The following is an 18,456-nucleotide window of genomic DNA, read 5'->3' as shown; positions in this document are numbered from 1 at the left end:
ATTTATATATTAAATATAACAAAAAATGAGTTTTAACTATTTGATACAAACTGATGTTGAAAGAATAAACAATAACATTATTTTCCTCTGTGTGCATTTACGTTACGATATGAGGGATGGCCACGATTGGTTTCTAGATTTTCCCGAACCAAATTTCTCTAGTGATGTGTTAGCCAACACTGTTCTTACCAATAGATTTTTGAATACTTGCGATCGGATGGTCTCCTCCATAGTTGGACGCTCACCATGTTTTAAACATACATTCTGACAAGAACTTTTGTAATGAGTACACGGATTTTTTTTACTGACATAATTCATTTTTTATTTCTGAGAATGAGTGAAGTTGTTTAAAATAACAATGGCTTTCTAGTGCACAATTTTTAAATTATATTTTTCTCGGTGTACAAATGTATAGTATTAGTAACTATTAACATTTAAAAAAAATGTATAATTATCATCATTACCCATTTTTAGTTTATGAGTTTTACTACTATTATTACATAACGTTTCGCCTAAAAATCCACGAGCGAAAGCCATAAACCTATAGTTCTACTCTTATAATTTATTGAAACTATTTAACATAAATAATTATTACACATAAATATAGTAAAGCCAATAGATTATTTATTTTATTTTTTTATTTTATTAATATAAACGGGCGAGGCCCTTTGTAAATTATATTATAATAATATTCAATTTTTATCGTTGTTTAATTATGTACAAAACTGTTTTAAAATAACTTGTCAGTATATCGCCAGTGACGCTGATATCGTTAACTGTTGGGTGTTACAATCTAATGTAATTCGCCCGGATGCTATGTATAACATCACTCGCACTTGAAAATTATAATTATGTGCGTATAATGTTTAATTATTACAATGGTAATTATTTTCATGTAGGTAGGTATTGTATTTGTAATTCATAATAATAAAATATTAATCTGCAGTCAGCATGACTGCATATATTATCTTTAGTGACTCTAAATGACGTAAAACGAAAGGATATAACAAACATATTATAGGAAATCAGAAGTTTGTATTTGGAATAAATAAATGTGCGCTAAAAAGATAACGTTTCTAATTAATTGTCTCCGGAAAATGACATGTTATTTTTAAAAAAAGTAGTAATATAAAGTATAGTTATATAATTATATGTATTATGTGCCTCAACAGTTTTTTTGGTGGATGAGGGAGTGCATAGAAAGAAGTAATGCATTAAAATTTCATATGGAAAGTATCTTTATATACAGTAGTATATTATATTATGGATTGAACATCTTACATGTAAGAGATTGAACTATGTAATAGATAAATGTTGGTATTGTAAAAACAGTTATGATGAGTATTTAATTTTAAAAATCTATAGATTAAAAATTGAATAATATCTAAAATAAAATATTTTAAAATTTATCAAAAATAATGTAAACAACTGACAATTTATTGGTAGTCAAAACTCGTCTAAGATTTATTTTTAACCTCTTTTATATTCCAAGCTGACTGTCTTCATAACAACTTCTTTTCTTATTTGTATATGATAAAATATTCAGCTAGGTACTACTATCATTTAACTTTGTATATTATTCCTAAATGAGCTAAACTATAATAATAATGAATTATCCTCTCCCAAAATAAATACCTTCCTAGCTATTACAGTAGGTATTGTATACTATATATACTGTAAGTACTAAAAATATATTTTTATTTATTTAAGACGTGTTACTGAGTACATAGGTATACTAAAATGTATGAATGAAGTATAGAAAAGGTGGGTAAGTGGATGTCGCTCTGCTGTACAGTAGGTTACAAGTGGGTCACTGTATAATGGATGGTATTAAATTTGAATTCAATGATATAATATCATTGTATAAGAAAAACGATCTGAGTTGAGACGGTATATCAGTCTAGGTATAAGACATATTATATACTTATCTATCGTATTAAAAAAAAATTGACCTATAATAGGTACGTATAATAAATTCCAAATTAATCATATCACAATATCACAATATGTATTAGGTACTTATAACGAGTTATACATCAACAAGAAACCGTGATAGTGTGATACTATCATAGATATATAATATTATACTTTAGAAGTTTCAAGTACCCACGAATAATATTATACAATCACAACAAAATAATTAAAATAGTTATTTTAGGTTTTATAATATGTAATTTCGTCTAAATTTGAAATAAAAATGACTATACAAATAAACTGTGCTTATGTGTTTTATAGATTTTTTTGGTAACAGGATAAACTACTTACATGGAATTTTGTTTTAAATTTTCAATCCTTAGATATAAAAGTTCAACATTTTATAAATTATTAACTAAAAAATAATAAGTCAATTTTAAATTTCATAAATTTTGTCAAAATTCGATCTTTAAATGCTTATAAAAAAAAATTGTGCCTATGTATTTTTCAACCACTGTTGTAATAATTTTTCAGGAGCCTTGTATTAATTTTTTACACTTTTTGTCCCAACAAATAAAATTTTATTGATATTTATAAAAAAAAAAAAACTAAAAGAATTTAAAACTGACAATGTCCGTAAACAGCTCAAAAAGAGTCAAATTATTTTAAAAATTTTATCGTATATAGAAAATTCTGATATAAACATTTCGGTTTTATGTTCAAGTATCTACAGTCATTCGTTTTTTAATTACAACAAAATAAGAAAATCGTTACATGAGAAATCGAGTGAATATCAAATGTTGTAAAAATATGAATTTAAAACGCTCATAAAAATTTAATTTGACTTGCTAGTAGACATTTTTTTTTTTTAAAAAGGTAGACAAAGTTATGAATAATCTTGTATTATATTTTAAAATCTTAGATTTAAAAAGAAAATTTTTCATGAATTTCTAACTCAAAATAATTTGCAAATTTTCGTCATTTTTACGTATTTTGTCAATATTTGAACTTTGAATGCTTATAAAAAAAAATGTGAATATGGATTTTTAATTTTTTTCATCTGCCTTTGAAACAATATAATAGGAACCTTCTATTAAATTTTCAAACTTTTTAACCAACAAATAAAATTTTATTGACATTCATAGAAAAAAAAACTAATAATATTGGAAACTGAAAATGTCCCTAAATAGTTCAAAATAAATCAAAATATTTTGAAAATTTTATCATTTATAGAAAATGAAAATATAAACAACCAGTAAAAAATTCACGTATGTACGGTAATTTGTTTTAATGGTACATCAAAAACCAATATCAATTTTTTCGAAAACAGATTTTGCGTAAAAATTTCCGTTTTTCCTTAACTTTTCTTTTGTTTTTCAAGCCGCCACTGATATATTATATAGTTCAATGGGCAAAACAAAATAAAGCAACCCTACGTACTACTAGCGCCCTACGCTAACCTAACCAGTCAACCGTAACACTTCCGGACCGCTTGGTTGGCGGGCGATAGCTAACCTGTATATCTTTAATTGTGGATTTAAGATAGTATACTATAAGATAGTACTATCTTAAATCGTGGTCACAGCGGACCTGCTTGCGCGATTTTTTCCAAACTTATTTGGAATAGAGTAAAATAGCACCTGGCCAGTGTGCTTTGAATAATGATTTAATTTATTGGCGCCAAGTTTCGTGATAAGTGGGATAATCATTCATATCATATTCAGACAAGAGCTTACCACTTGCAAGGTTCATAGCAAGTTGTATTGATAATATACATATTATACCCTTAGATATACAACAACTAGATAGCCGTCTTTGTACTACGGTGGTGGCCGATATTGAAGTCAGCCGCCATTTACAAAGCAGGTAATGCCTACATTTATTTTACATTTATTTATATACATATATATTTATCTATACATATATACTATGATAATATTATTTTGTAAACATTGCCTGCTTTGTAAATGGCGGCCGACTTCCATGACAAGAAGGAGACGGCTATCTAGTTTGTTGTATATATCTATGATTATACCATTATGAAGACCGTGATACCGTTTAATCTCTTTTCTATGCCGTGATATCACAGAATATATGAAATAATTTCATATATTCTGCGGTGATATCTACTATAAATTGATAACAATATCTGTAAACAACGTCCCGCAAAGATAAAATATTATGTTATGATAATATTGAAATTGAATGTTTCATACGACGTACGTGTTGATTAAAATAATATATTATATATTATAAAATAATAATATTATATATTCTAATCTATGATAGTATGACACGTGCATGTTATATTTTATTATATGAAACATACAATTCATTTAATTTAGGTCAATGGTCAGTAGTGTTCAGTACGTCAGGGTCAGTTACCGTGTAGAGTCTTGAGTCTCGACTAAGTGTTCCGATTGTCCCGATATTCAATACTCATTCAAATTGTCTGCGCACGGGGACAGCCAAGGCCAACAAAATTAGGAGCTCAGGATTCGGCCTCTGCTGGAGCAGTAGGTCGAATAACCCGATTAGAGTCTAATCATTTGGCCTATATGTAGAACTACAGTTGTAGAACACCACAGTGAAACGGATAATCCAACACGTAAGCACGATATGAATACCCATTATTTTAATATTATAATATAGTTATAAAAATAGTATTAATATCATGAGGACGCCACACCCGTTTGTGTTTCCGGGTTTTCTCCGTCTTACCATTAATTATAAATTATAATCAATGGTATTACAAACGTAGCGTAACGACATGGCAATTCAGCAGTTCCAATTTTGTTCAATAAGCTTCATATAATGAATTAATCTATTATCATACTGTAACTTGTAAGGTATAATAATTGTCTGTGCTTTCAATTGAGTTATTTTACGATTTTTACATTTTTAAGCTATTTATGAGAATTTATGAGAATTTATTATTGTAATATTTTACATACCTACTTCTAACTTGCTTAAAAATTAAAATATCAGATAATGTCCATAGTTTTAAGTTTGATAAGAGTTTAATTTTCTCTATTATTAAAGGTAACTGCTCAAATTTTAAACTGTTGAACAAAAATTTGCAATGTCATACGTTCGTAAGACGGAGACAACATTATGTATTTATATGCGGTGTAGCGAGTTCTTATGCTATGTACCTACTAATGTACTATCATAGAACCAGTGGCGTCATTTGGGGGGATGGCAGGGTAGGCATTTGCCCCCCCCCCCCTAGTCATTAGCGGGCCGCTGTCGGGCCAGGTATGGGCTAATTTTGGGCCTTTATATAGTAGCTAATAGGTAATATATTTAAGTAACCCCTACATATATGTATTAATTATTTTGTTATTGTTATCTCTTAAAAAAATGGGTTACTTACCTGTATGCTTATGATATTAACCTTTGATACTAACCAAGTAAGTATACAATTATGTATAAGGAGGGTATTTGTATTGAGATAAAAATGCAATATTGTAATGTAATGTAAATGTTAGCGAGCTTTTTTTTTTCAGTTTTATTTTGGGCCGGTCAAATATTTTGCCCCCCCCCCTCTCAAAAACTGAAATGACGCCACTGCATAGAACAATTCATTTAAAGTAATTAGTAGTATTGATTGTAGTGGTAATAGCTGTCGGTTAAATTACAGTCAGATGAAATAATATGTGTCGGCTATAATAGTATATAATAATGTATAATACTGCTGGCTAAAATATTTTTTTGAATTATTTTAAATAATAATTAGTTAAAATTTAAAAAAAAATTGTTTTTATTTGTGCTAAAGAAACATCGATTGTTAAGATTTATTAATATTTTAATAAACACATTAAAAACCATTAATTAAATACTAAAATACCTAATAAACATAATATGTTATAATATTATACAAATTTTTTTTATTGAAATATTTCAAGTCAAAATTTTGACAAAATTAGATATTTAAACAAAAAATAACAGTTTTAGTTATTTTTATGTAATTTGTTTAAAAAATATAATTCGTATAGGGACTTTAAACATGTTATCACTATATTTTACTCGATATTTTATTATTTATACTATACGATACATAAAATGTAATTATTATTTGATGATAGCCTGTAAATTATGTTAATTATTAGAAATTAGGTACTTAATTAAATTACTTATTAGGTAATTACTATATTTTAATATAACACTATGTGTTCTCTTCTATCATAACTTATAGAAACCGGGATATCTTACATACTATATTGAAGAGCAATGTTTTACCCTAACTTGTATAAGTAATATTTACGTGACATATGTTCTATATAACTTCTGTTTTTTAAAACAATTTATGGGCATGGTAGCGTTGAGTTGTTGATTTATAGAATTCATATTATGTAAAACACAAACAATATTAACAGTCAATATTTTTAACACAATGGCCGAACCAAACACAGAATACGTAGATGAAAACAATAAAGCGAATTTAGAAAATCTAAAACCAACACTTCAATATACAATATTTGATGAATACGACAACGAAGAGTTACTATACCCAAATGAAAAATTAGGAATACTGAAGAGAAAGTTAGAAATTGTGAGATCAAGGGCGGATAATACATTTAAAAAGAACACCTCCCCTTTAAGGCGACCAGCGGACAATGCACCTCTGCACGAAGTATACAAAAATGTTATTAATAAAGACTCGTTCACCACTTTAGCCTCGATTTTAGATAATGAAAAAAACGTTTGTAGTAAGTACACTTTAAGTGACAAATATTGTCATATAACTCATAAAGTATATAATGTGCTTTATTATAGTATTATCAGGGTTGGGATTTTTTAGCATCTAAAATTGCATTAATATGTGCTATAATATTACCTTAAATATCGCTAAATATGCACCAAAAGTATACAATAAAAAAAACAAAAATTGCAAAAATGTGCATTTTAAAACCAAGTTATCTACAAGTTAAGAGGCTACAAAGAATAATAAACACAACACGTTCAACCGAAAACTCAACTTGTGTAGTACGAGTACACGAGTGACGACTGACGAGTACATATTTACAGCATAAGTACAATACTTTCGTCGCATTAGAGCATTCGTGTAGTTGGTTTATAGTATATTTTCTTTTAAAATTTTACAATAATCCAAGGCATATTTATTCAAATGATATTTCTTAACAAACGCCCAATTTTTGTTAAAAAAAACAAGTTAAGATCCAAAAATATCCAAAAATAGCACTAAAATATAAAAACCGAAAAATATTCAAATTTAAATTTTTCATTTCAGTTCTCTAAATCATGAAACAAATTTTAAGCTTAGTTTGTTATTTCTTAAGCATTTATATCCCAACCCTGCATATAATAAATATTTTACGTTAATTAATTGAAAGACACATCTAAAAATTATTATCGAATTATATAACTTTAGGTATAACATCAACTGAAAATGAGAAATTTAAGTCGACAGAAAACAATATAAAATCTGTTTGCAACAATAACGCAAACATTCAAGGGTTCAATAAACCATTAAATATTGAGAAAACTAATCAAATAAACTCCCAAGCAATTAATGAAAACACTAAATATTTGAACGTTACAAATGATGATAATATAAAGAAAACAAACATTGCTTCAAATAAAAATACACAATTGCCGAAGAAGAAAATTAAAAAACGTAATAAAGTTGTATCTATCGATAAACCAAAATAATAAAAATGTATAGATACCTAATTTCAATTACTTATTAATTATAAAATAAATTCTTCTCACGGAGTTAACTACCTAACTTAACATACAAGCTACATTTTTATTACATATATTTTAAATCATTCTATCAATATACACCTATGTTTTGGTGTTAATTTATGATCAAACATGAATTAATTACTTGTAGACATTTTGCATTACAAAATTACTATCGAAAAACATTCAAAGGTAAATATATTTTTTCAGAAAATTAAAATAGATTATGAATCTTAATTTAATCAACTTAATTAGATATAGGTACAACGCGATTCCAGTAAACACTAATTATTTCTAAAAGTAGGTATTAATGTTGTTTTATTCCATATAATTTTAAAATTATCATAAAATAATATAATATTATGCTATATTATTTTTTATCATTGTTATATTTAAGTTTTTTTATTTTTTTGAAAATAACAGACATTTATAACTATTATACTTAATCAGAACTAGAGTCGGGAAAATTAAATGTGGCCACTGGCGATATGATAGCAACCATTTTTTTCTTCGAAAAACAGGGGTAGGTACCTACTGAAACTTATATACAAAATCATTCTATAATACATTTGTATTTGGTAATTATAGCTAAATCTAATATTTCAAAATGCGCGCTTTGCAAAACCATTACAGAAATTCACCACCACGTCAGGGCCCAATTTTCATTCTCTCGACTATATGGTTACAACTTATAGTGATTTAAAATACTATATAATTGATCTTAAGATCTACATATAGCTATTAAGTGGTACAAACTACAAGGATACCCTGGTATAATTTTTGCTACTACTCAGATCATCAAAACTTTAAATACTTGAATGTTATTATAATTTATATTATGTTTATAAATTAGGTAGAACTATAATAATTTACTATTTGATCGAAATTTAATTTTCATTACCTATACTTGAACATTTTCAAAAATTAAAAATCATACCTTTTTTTGCCTCAAAATGTATAGTGACAGACAAAAAAACACACATCATTGTCAAATCAATACATTCATCGACCCGTTCAGTTTAAAATGCCAGTTGTCGTTTAAAAAAGAAATTTTTTTTCAAAAATGTTAATTCTTTAAAGATACTGATTACTAAGTGTTTAAAATAATTACTTAGTATGAGAGATAATTTATCATTTGTTAATAGATAATATTATGTTAAAATGAATTCGATTCGTTTATCATTAAGTATTTTATTTAGTTGACAAACAATACAATATAATATTTATACATACTAGTATACTACTATAAAACGTTTTTATTGATAGTTATTCAACATATAAATTATTATGTTTCAATAATTGAGAGACCGAGCATTAGTGTAGCATTGATTACTAATTAAGCTAATAAAAAATATGTGTGTAGGGGAAGGCGGGGCAGAACCGTATGGTTAAGCTTCCATGGTTTATAAATCATGTAATTTTTAACATAAAGCAATTTTTTTAAACTGTTATGCATAGAAAAACTTACGGTCTATAACTTTTATTTGAAACATTTTTACGTTTTTATCTAAAAGTGTGTGTAATTTGTGTTTATTTATTTTTGGAAAAATACAAATTTACGAAAAAACTGGGGTAATACGGACTCTGGGGCACAATAGGGCATGGCTTATATATCATATAATTTTTTATGAAATTCAATTTTTTAAACTGGTATAAATTGAAAATATTAAGGTCTATAACTTTTATTTGAAACTTTCTTAAGTTTTGGTTTTTTTTAAACGTGTTTAAACTGTGTTTTACTTTTTTTTTAAAAAATACGAATTTACCCACACCTGGGGTAAAACCGTATGTATTCCTGTGGTATAATTATATGATTTTGCCTCAACACGACTATTAAAATAAATCGAGCTTTATAAGAAACTTTAAGTCGATAAATTAATGTATCCAAATTAGACATGCAAATTACACTTAATAAGGTATTGAATAATAATAAAAACATATCTGTACAATTTTTTTTAATATACCATTTTCTATTTGTTAAATATTTGAAAATATTTTATAGTAATTGATTAAAAAACACTTAAAATAATTTTTTTCCAATATGTGATATCAAAACATGCGCATTATCATATTCAATAAATAAACAACAAAAAACTTCAAATTAGTGTGTTCAGTTTTCCTATATGATATAAATTATTGATAAAATCCTGATTATACTGTTTTGCCCCACATACGGCAATACCCCGTTTTCCCCTATTAAATTATGCAATTAAAATTGTAAGCCTTGAAATACTGAAGAATAGGTTTCAAAAATGTAGAAAAATGTTTTCAAATCCTTAGTAATAATTAATAAATAATAATGATTGTTCCTAAACCGGAGCAATAGCATATATTGAATTATTTACCTAATACTTATATATCATGGTTTCTTAGATACATTATGACATAGCCAGTTCGGAAACAACTATCAAGATACGAATATTGCATAATATAATAATATTATGTACCTATACTTAGTACCTATGGAGTATATAATATAATATTTCGCCTTTTTTAGTCAAACTCGATTATATTATTGTCATATGTCTCAATGATCGTGGAACACAAAGTATCTAATATAGTATATTTAATTGGATTCATTTAAAAATATTACATGTTATACTAATAAAAGTATTGTTATAATATATAGTAAATATAGTAAATATACCTACTAGCTCTACTATATCTAGGTCCCACCATTGATTATATAAATACAATACTTGTTTATACATATATTATTTAAAACTATTATACTTTTATTTATTTTACAGATTCCATTACGCGTGTATCTAAAATAATGCGTAGATATATCTTTTTTCTTTGTCCTATATTAATCAATATATAATGATGTCGGTTTGAAATAAGAGGGAAAAAAGTGGTTGGCCAGATCAGAGCCAATATATTTCTGGTTTATGATTGGTATCACGGCATCACGCGCGTCCCACCTTTTACATCGTACGTCGTGTGTTGATAGATATACAAATTATTTTATAACATAATATTAGCTTCTCGACCGTTCGAAATGTCTACTATTCCTCACTTGCCCATCTTTGTTGAAGACGACGCCATCGAAAACGGATCTCAAATTATATTGAAACTAATAAGACCAGACTGGGATTTCGAAAAAATCCGATACAAGGTAAAATAAAAACCAATAGTAATAAATACATATTATAATATTATATAATGTGCGACAAAGCTCATATATATCGCATATTATGCTAAATATATTTATAAGCTTCTAAGCTAAATCGCAGTATTATTTATTTTGATGGTTTACAAAAAATCTAAAATTAAACTAACGAAATATTGTGCATAAAACATTAGTTGTTCACAGATGGTATTACTAACAAGTTGGTCGGTTTGTTCAACGATTCGCGTCCAGAAGATGATGGCGTGCTGGTTCGCATTTACGGCAAAAATACGGAACAGATCATTGACAGAAAAGCAGAATTCGAAAACTTTAAGGTCCGTTATTTCCGTAGTATACTGGGTCACTGGGTGATTCACCAAACATGGTCCCCCCATTTTTTCCTATACCTATAATAATGAATTTATTAAAACTTTGATATTTTATAAGTACCTAGGTACTTAAGCACTATACCTATCTTATAGAATATACTTAATAAATTAATCGAAATATGAATCAGTTTCCATATTGATTAAATTTAAGCTCTAAGGATAATATAATTTAATATAATATATTATAATAGTTTAAGAAGATATCAAAGTAAGACTATGATGAAAAATTGACCGAGTATAATAAGTAGTTTAAGCCTACTCGGCTAAGTATATTATTATTTACTACCAACATCAATTTTATATTTTACCTATATAAAACTATTATAATATAAAAGACTATTATCCGACATAGAGAATAATAACTAAGAAACTACTCGTTCGAATTTCAATTTAAATTCGTCCAATATTTAAAAAAAACACGCTTAAATTAACAAACCATATAAAAAAGTTAAGTTCTTATTTGAAAAAATAATTTGTATCGCCACATCATACTTATTAAATTACTATAAATATTAGTATAAATAAACTATATATTAGGCATCTGGCATAGTTATACTTACAAAATTTCGAAAATTAGAATTTGAAAAAATACATTATTTTAAAAATTAAATTGTTTAGGGAGAGAGATCATGCTTAGCGAATCACCTTGTGTATTTTTATTTACTTACACTTGTAACGATAATATACCTACTCATAATATATACATTATACTTATTCACGTACAAATAACCACAAGTAATCATACATTTTGTTTCAAAAACAGACAATTTATATTTTTAAGCTACACCCACCTATAGAAAATTATAATAACTATATATAAATTGTATGCAGATTTGAATTAATGTCGGTGCGATGTCAGTTATCGCAAATTATTTATTTACATGTTCAATGTCCAATAATTACGAGCTAATAGGAGTTACGTTAACAATAACAATAAGAATAAAACCTTTGTTTTATTTAGTTATAGTTAAATTTACTATACGCTTAATGCTTATATTATAATATTATCAATTGTTTGATTAATAAAAATACTAAACTTAATCTTACTGTAGTAACTATACTGATTAGCATTATGCTATAATAGTATAGCGGACAATCGGACAGCGGTACATTAAAGTTATACATAGTGATTCTTTAATCATTAACGACTCGTTATTTTAAAAAGTATTAATTTTTTGGTAATATTTTTTTACATAGTTTCAAGTTGTAACAAAACAACGTGTATTTGAAAAAAATATATATGTATATTTTTTATCCTTATAATAAATTTAATTTATTACTTTTTTGAATGACAAGTGACAACATATATGTATACAGTTAAATAGTTTTCATTTAATCTTCGAAAGCCGAATATTTTTCTGAGTATTTCGACACATAAAAATCGAATTTAGGACGAGTAGTTTATGAGTTATAAGCTATTATAACTTATAAGTACCTATTTAAAGTTATATCTCATAAACAGACACTATACTCGCCGTAACTTCGATTTTTATGTATCGAAATACTCAGAAATATTTTCTGCTTTGCAATGTTAAATTGAAACTATATTTTGTCATTTGAAAAAGGGAAAAACTTAGTAAATAATAAAGATTAAAATATAAAAAAAAATTTTTTTTTTATAGAAACTGTAAATTTTTTTTCAAAAAACATTAATACTTTTTGAAACAATAAGTATTTTCATGATAAATGAATCACTTGGCGTATTATGTATAACAAAAAAATGTGATTCAAGGACGTACAATGTGTATAATATATAGTCGGTATTTTTTCAGTAGTTCCTTAAAATTCGCTTCGCAAAAATGGGTCTTTATGACATCGAAAGTTGGAAAAAAAGATATAGGTAGGCTATAATTATACCTATCACAATATCGAATCATTTTTTTTCATGTCAGCCTTTGAATTAATTGACCGTCTTGTATTTCAGCTTATTGAGTGTCAGCCATTTGTACTACACCCCATAAAATATATGTATATAAAGTATTACAATATAAGTGACACTACATTAAAATATATTGTAAACATTATTGATAATAAGAAAGCGATTAATAGCGCTATGGTAATTAGTATTTACACACATAATATAAAGTAGGTACCTATATAAGGTAGTAAACTTATATATTATTGTAATTTTTATTGACAATTATCGTATGATTGTTAAGCCTAATTATTGTACATACCAATTGTATAATATAACCTATTATACCTAGGTATATTAATAATCGTTTGTAGACTTGTAGTTAAGTATTATTGAATGATTATTGATTCTTTTAACAGTAAACACTTATCTATCTGCAAATTTTAATCATTTTCAACATTTTTCACGTAGTCTCAACTTTAAGTACCTACCTATTTATTAAAGAACTCTCCATTTTTGAAAAAATCTAATTTTGTAAAATATTATTCAATAAATAGAATAAAAAAAAGTATTCAGTAAAGTGCGTTTACTGTTTTCTTATACTATTATAAGAATAATCCTTAATGTAAAGGGATGCTCAAGTGGTTTTTGAGTAAATATCAAAATTTACCGTCATAATATGGTAGCTAGCTGTTAGCATGTGGGAAACTGTATTACCAGAAAAATTGTTTATGAATTTAGTATAAATTATTATACAATTATTAGGTATTTAGGTATTTAACAACTTTTTAATAATCCCAGAATCTTGATATTCATTTATAATATTTTAATATGTTATAGACTTATATTATAATAATATATTATTATATACTTTGAAAATATCTTGGGCTATATAATATACATGCATTTAATTAAAAATTGTTTGCAATTAATGTTTGTTTATCTATTTTAATACAATTTATTGTTTTGGATGTATATATACATATTATATTTTTATACAGAATGACTTGATAAATGAAAAATGAAAAATTGACTCAAGGTAAACATATAAACAAAATTATGAAAATTATATGGCCAATAAATATTGTAAGATTTACTTAGGTCTGAAAATGCCCAAAAATAATATTTTGAAAAAAATTAGGTATTAAGATTCAAAGTAATTTACACTCGAAAGAAATTAAAAAATAGTAAAAAATAAACTTCGATTTAAATAAACGTTTTTAACTTTATATATTTTTTTTTAATTAGATTAATTTGATATTTGCAAAAAAAAATTAATAAAATTAATAGTTTTTTATTTTCGGTGTTCAAAATAAAAAATGTTATACCGTACTTGGAGCGCGAGCTGTAAGCTGTATAAAAAAATTATTTCATTTATCAGGTCTTTTTGTTACCTACGCACCGCTTGTATACTTATTAACTTATTTACTAACTGTAGAGTACATATTGCGCTGTATGGTTACAACTTACAATACATACCATAAAGTATATTTGATTATATAAGTTATGATTACAAATGGCTATTATCTCTTTGAAGAAATAATTTAATAAAAATTAATATTTGAGCTTATAGGTATGAACTGTACATTTTATAAACATAACCTTATTATAACACTGTCGCGTGTACGTTCTTGTGTGTTTTTCCAGTTTTTGTACCATGCTGGAGTCGCGCCGGACTTGTACGCAACGTTCGATAATGGTATGGTGTACAAATACATTAGAGGCGAAACGCTAACCACTACCACAGTCCGGGACCCGATCATTTACAGGCTTGTGGCTAGAACAATGGCGAGATTTCATAGGTTAGGTGTAAGTGCAGGCAAAAGGGCAGATGACGGGACGACCAAATCCGAACTTTGGAGTAAAATGGAACAGTTTGCCAATCTCATTCCAGAACGTTATAGCTCTCCGTCCACGGACCTCCAGTCAGTACATAAAGAAATTTATAGTATTAGTTATAAATATTATATTTACGAGCTATTATATTATAGTCACAAAAAGACTTAAGGTAAAACCTTCATTTTATCGGTCACTACTGAGTAGTTGTGTTTTTGAAAGAAATAATCAGGAATATTAACTTGCTACGTTTACACTACCTACGACCTACAAATATGACATTAAGAAAAAAAAATTTTTTAAACGATAACAATATTATTTTATTTAATATTTAGGTATGCGACTAAAAAAAATATATAGATCAGTGTCCTTTACGCCGATTACGCGCGACTATTATATAATATAATATATTAATATTATATATATTATTTTAAAACCATCTGCACGTGATTTCATATTTCATTATTTATAATAAACGATATATATAGGTTCCGAAAGACATTCCCCCAAGGCATCAAAAGTCTACGAGCCGATATTGAAACGCTCAAAGCATCGCTGGAGAATATTGGAAGTCCAGTCGTATTCTGTCACAACGACCTACTGTTGACCAACATACTTGTGCAGAGTGACAATTCAGTGGGAATAGTCCCGTCAGCGTAGCATTCATCGATTATGAGTACGCCATGTTCAACAATCAGGCATACGACATAGCCAATCACTTTATTGAATTCGCTGGTGTGTATTACATTATCAATAGATAGTCAATTTAAAAATGTGTACATTTCAACAAAATTTTTACATAATATTTATGTCATTTTGACAAATTTCTTAAAAATTTGAACGCTAATAAAAAATGGCGTATATTTTCGATATTTTTTATTTACTGTAAGAACCACATACTATGAGATACCTTGTTTTAAATTTTCAAGCTTTTACGTTAAAATTCCTGTTTTTTTTTTTTAAGTACTCTTACGACTGTTGAATAAAACCATATAGTTTGTTAAGTTAAACAAAGTTTAACAGGAAATCTTATTTACTTATATAGACCACATACCAAATATATTTGGCATGGGTTTTTTTTTATGATACCACGTTTCATCTTACGTTGACATGAGACCGTTAACGTATTAATATTTTTCTTAAGATCGAAAAGGAATATTAACACATTAGATTCTGAATATGCTATACCTATAGGTGCATAAGTATTAAAACTTATTATAGGTACCTACACTAAAATCCCAATACATAAATACATAAAAATATTGAGGGTCATAATTATTTCAAAACTCCTAAGCACGTCCAGCCTAACTCCCTAAATTGCGCCTATGCCAATCTAAGTTCCACCCTTACTTTAAACTTTGAGGCTACTCTAGCTATTCTGGTTATAAGTGAACTGTACAATACCAATATTTGAGTATGATATTTATTAATGAAAATTATTATTAACATGCGGCGAATCTTTATGTTTTACACATGAGATTTTTTTTCTCATCATCGATTTTAATAACACAGGTGTACAAGAACCGGACTTTTCACTGTATCCAAATGTCGATTTGCAAATGGACTGGCTGAGGTCATACCTTGAAGAATACATCGGTGAATCTTTGGACCAAAACGATCAAAGGGTGGCCGTGCTTAAGGACCAGGTGAACATGTTTGCAATTGCATCGCATTTGCTGTGGATATTCTGGTCACTCGTACAAGCCGAAATATCGGTGATCGATTTCGATTATTTAAAGTAATAATATGATAATATAGCTAGAAATATTGTGTTGTTTCCGTCTTACAAATGTATAGCATAGAAAACACGGTTTTGCGCGGAAAAGAACCGAAAAGGCTATAGTCATAACTAAGAAACGAGATTTTCACCACATAAAAAGGAAAACTCTGGCTGTGCAACGTTGTTTTTATGTGGTAAAAATCTCGTTTCTTAGTTACGCCAACAGTTTTTGCCATGTTGTACATTTGTAACACATGCGGGTGTAGGTAGTTATCCTCTTAAAAGTTTGACGAAATTCTTCTACTAATTTAAACTTTGAACCCAAAAGCTATAGTCTATAGGTATACCTTTAATGTTTTACATTTTTATTTTTCATTATTTAAATAGTAATTTTTTTTAATTTTCAGGTATGCAAAAATGAGATTCAAACTGTACATGACAGCAAAAAGTTCACTCATCAAATGAACATTTCGTTACATTTTGATAATACTTTAAATTTAACATGTTTACATTTCCATTTATACCAATATGAGACAAGGAAATGCTATAATATAGCCTCACGCTTTGTCAATAAATATTATAGGCATTAAGTTTTAAGGCATACATTTTTTTTTTTATTTATATACGATGCCACCGTGGATTATAAACGTAATTTACTTGCTGCAACACCGCCACCAAGTTTCATCCTGATCACAATATTATAATATAGCAATAATAGGTATTACAAAGAGCTTTGTTGAAACATAATATATATAATATTGTGTATAATATATGCATAATATATGTGTAAATTGTGTATATTATATAGTGAATAGTGATACCAACACTGTTTTTGCTTTGCAGCAAAATAATCTGCATTTTTTTTTTATTACAACCAGTAAATCTATACCACTCGCTCACTCACTCATTCATCACTAAATCTAAACCACTACAAAACATATGAACTTGAAATTTGGAATAGTGGTTCCTCACTTCCTCTAATGATTAAATGCAGGGGCGGACTGGCCTGGTCCGCTGGTCACCGATCACGGACTGGCCTGTGGGCTGTAGTACCTATATAATTTTCCCCTGCATTATTTATAAAAATAAAATAGAAAATCAGACAAAAATGTATCTTAAATAATAATAATATGACGTATAATTCTAAACGCTGGATAATACACAATGTTTCTAGTTTCTGCCGAAAATTAATTCACATCAATTTATTTTTGTTTTTGGCTTATTCTATTTTCGTATCGTTCTGATTAAATCACTATAGTCTATACAGGCTTGCGGGTTACGGCTATACCCGTGTCCCGCAGCACTCTACATAATATACAATATACATATTATTATATTTGATGATGGAAGAACATAATATTATATCGTGAGATCAAACCCATTACCCATTGTTTATTTTTATTTTAAATACAAATATGAAATGTTATTTAATTCAAATTGAAAATGAGGCAACAGTTTTGAACGGCGTTTATTTACCATCCATCAAAAAAAAGAAACTGATAGACAAAAATTAAAAGCTATTGCTCACGACAAAAATCATCAAAAATTAAATTTTGAATTTGTACCGAGCACGCGACCATCTATTGAAGTTGCAGCAGATATTTTGTATAGTTTGTTCGTGGGTGAGGCCGTGGTATAGTAAGATCACAAACATTTGTACCCAGTCTTTTAATATTATCATATTTATATAAAGTAATAACTAATAAATAATCAACAGTTAGTAGTTACTGTAGTAACTGATAATCAAACATAATTGAATAGTAATTCGATAAAAAAAAATTGACTTTATTATGTTTATTAATTTCCCGTAAAACATGGCCCGAAGTTTTAAAACCGCTGACTGGCCTGTCTCCTACCCAGTCCACCCCTGATTAAATGATCTATATATACTGCAGTAAGAAAGGATTTTCTGACATTCGCA

At 27.4% G+C, this 18,456-nt stretch overlaps 2 protein-coding genes across 2 annotated transcripts; both read left to right on the top strand.

The window, feature by feature from the left end:
* Nucleotides 1-4,204: 4,204 nt before the first annotated feature.
* Nucleotides 4,205-17,383, top strand: Eas (easily shocked). Its single transcript, NM_001163140.1, is given in 8 exon segments — nt 4,205-4,522; nt 10,374-10,741; nt 10,930-11,070; nt 14,627-14,904; nt 15,304-15,456; nt 15,459-15,550; nt 16,328-16,553; nt 16,943-17,383. Coding segments are annotated over 7 exon segments (1,065 nt in total). The 5' UTR covers nt 4,205-4,522; nt 10,374-10,624; the 3' UTR covers nt 17,001-17,383.
* Nucleotides 6,015-7,666, top strand: LOC100575351. Its single transcript, XM_003247959.4, has 2 exons — nt 6,015-6,626; nt 7,310-7,666. The coding sequence occupies exons 1-2, from the start codon at nt 6,311-6,313 to the stop codon at nt 7,588-7,590; spliced, it is 597 nt and encodes a 198-aa protein (XP_003248007.1). The 5' UTR covers nt 6,015-6,310; the 3' UTR covers nt 7,591-7,666.
* Nucleotides 17,384-18,456: the final 1,073 nt, after the last annotated feature.

Source organism: Acyrthosiphon pisum, chromosome A1, assembly GCF_005508785.2.
Source record: "Acyrthosiphon pisum isolate AL4f chromosome A1, pea_aphid_22Mar2018_4r6ur, whole genome shotgun sequence".
NCBI classification, from domain to species: Eukaryota; Metazoa; Arthropoda; class Insecta; order Hemiptera; family Aphididae; genus Acyrthosiphon; species Acyrthosiphon pisum.
This window is presented reverse-complemented; position numbering and strand designations above follow the sequence as displayed.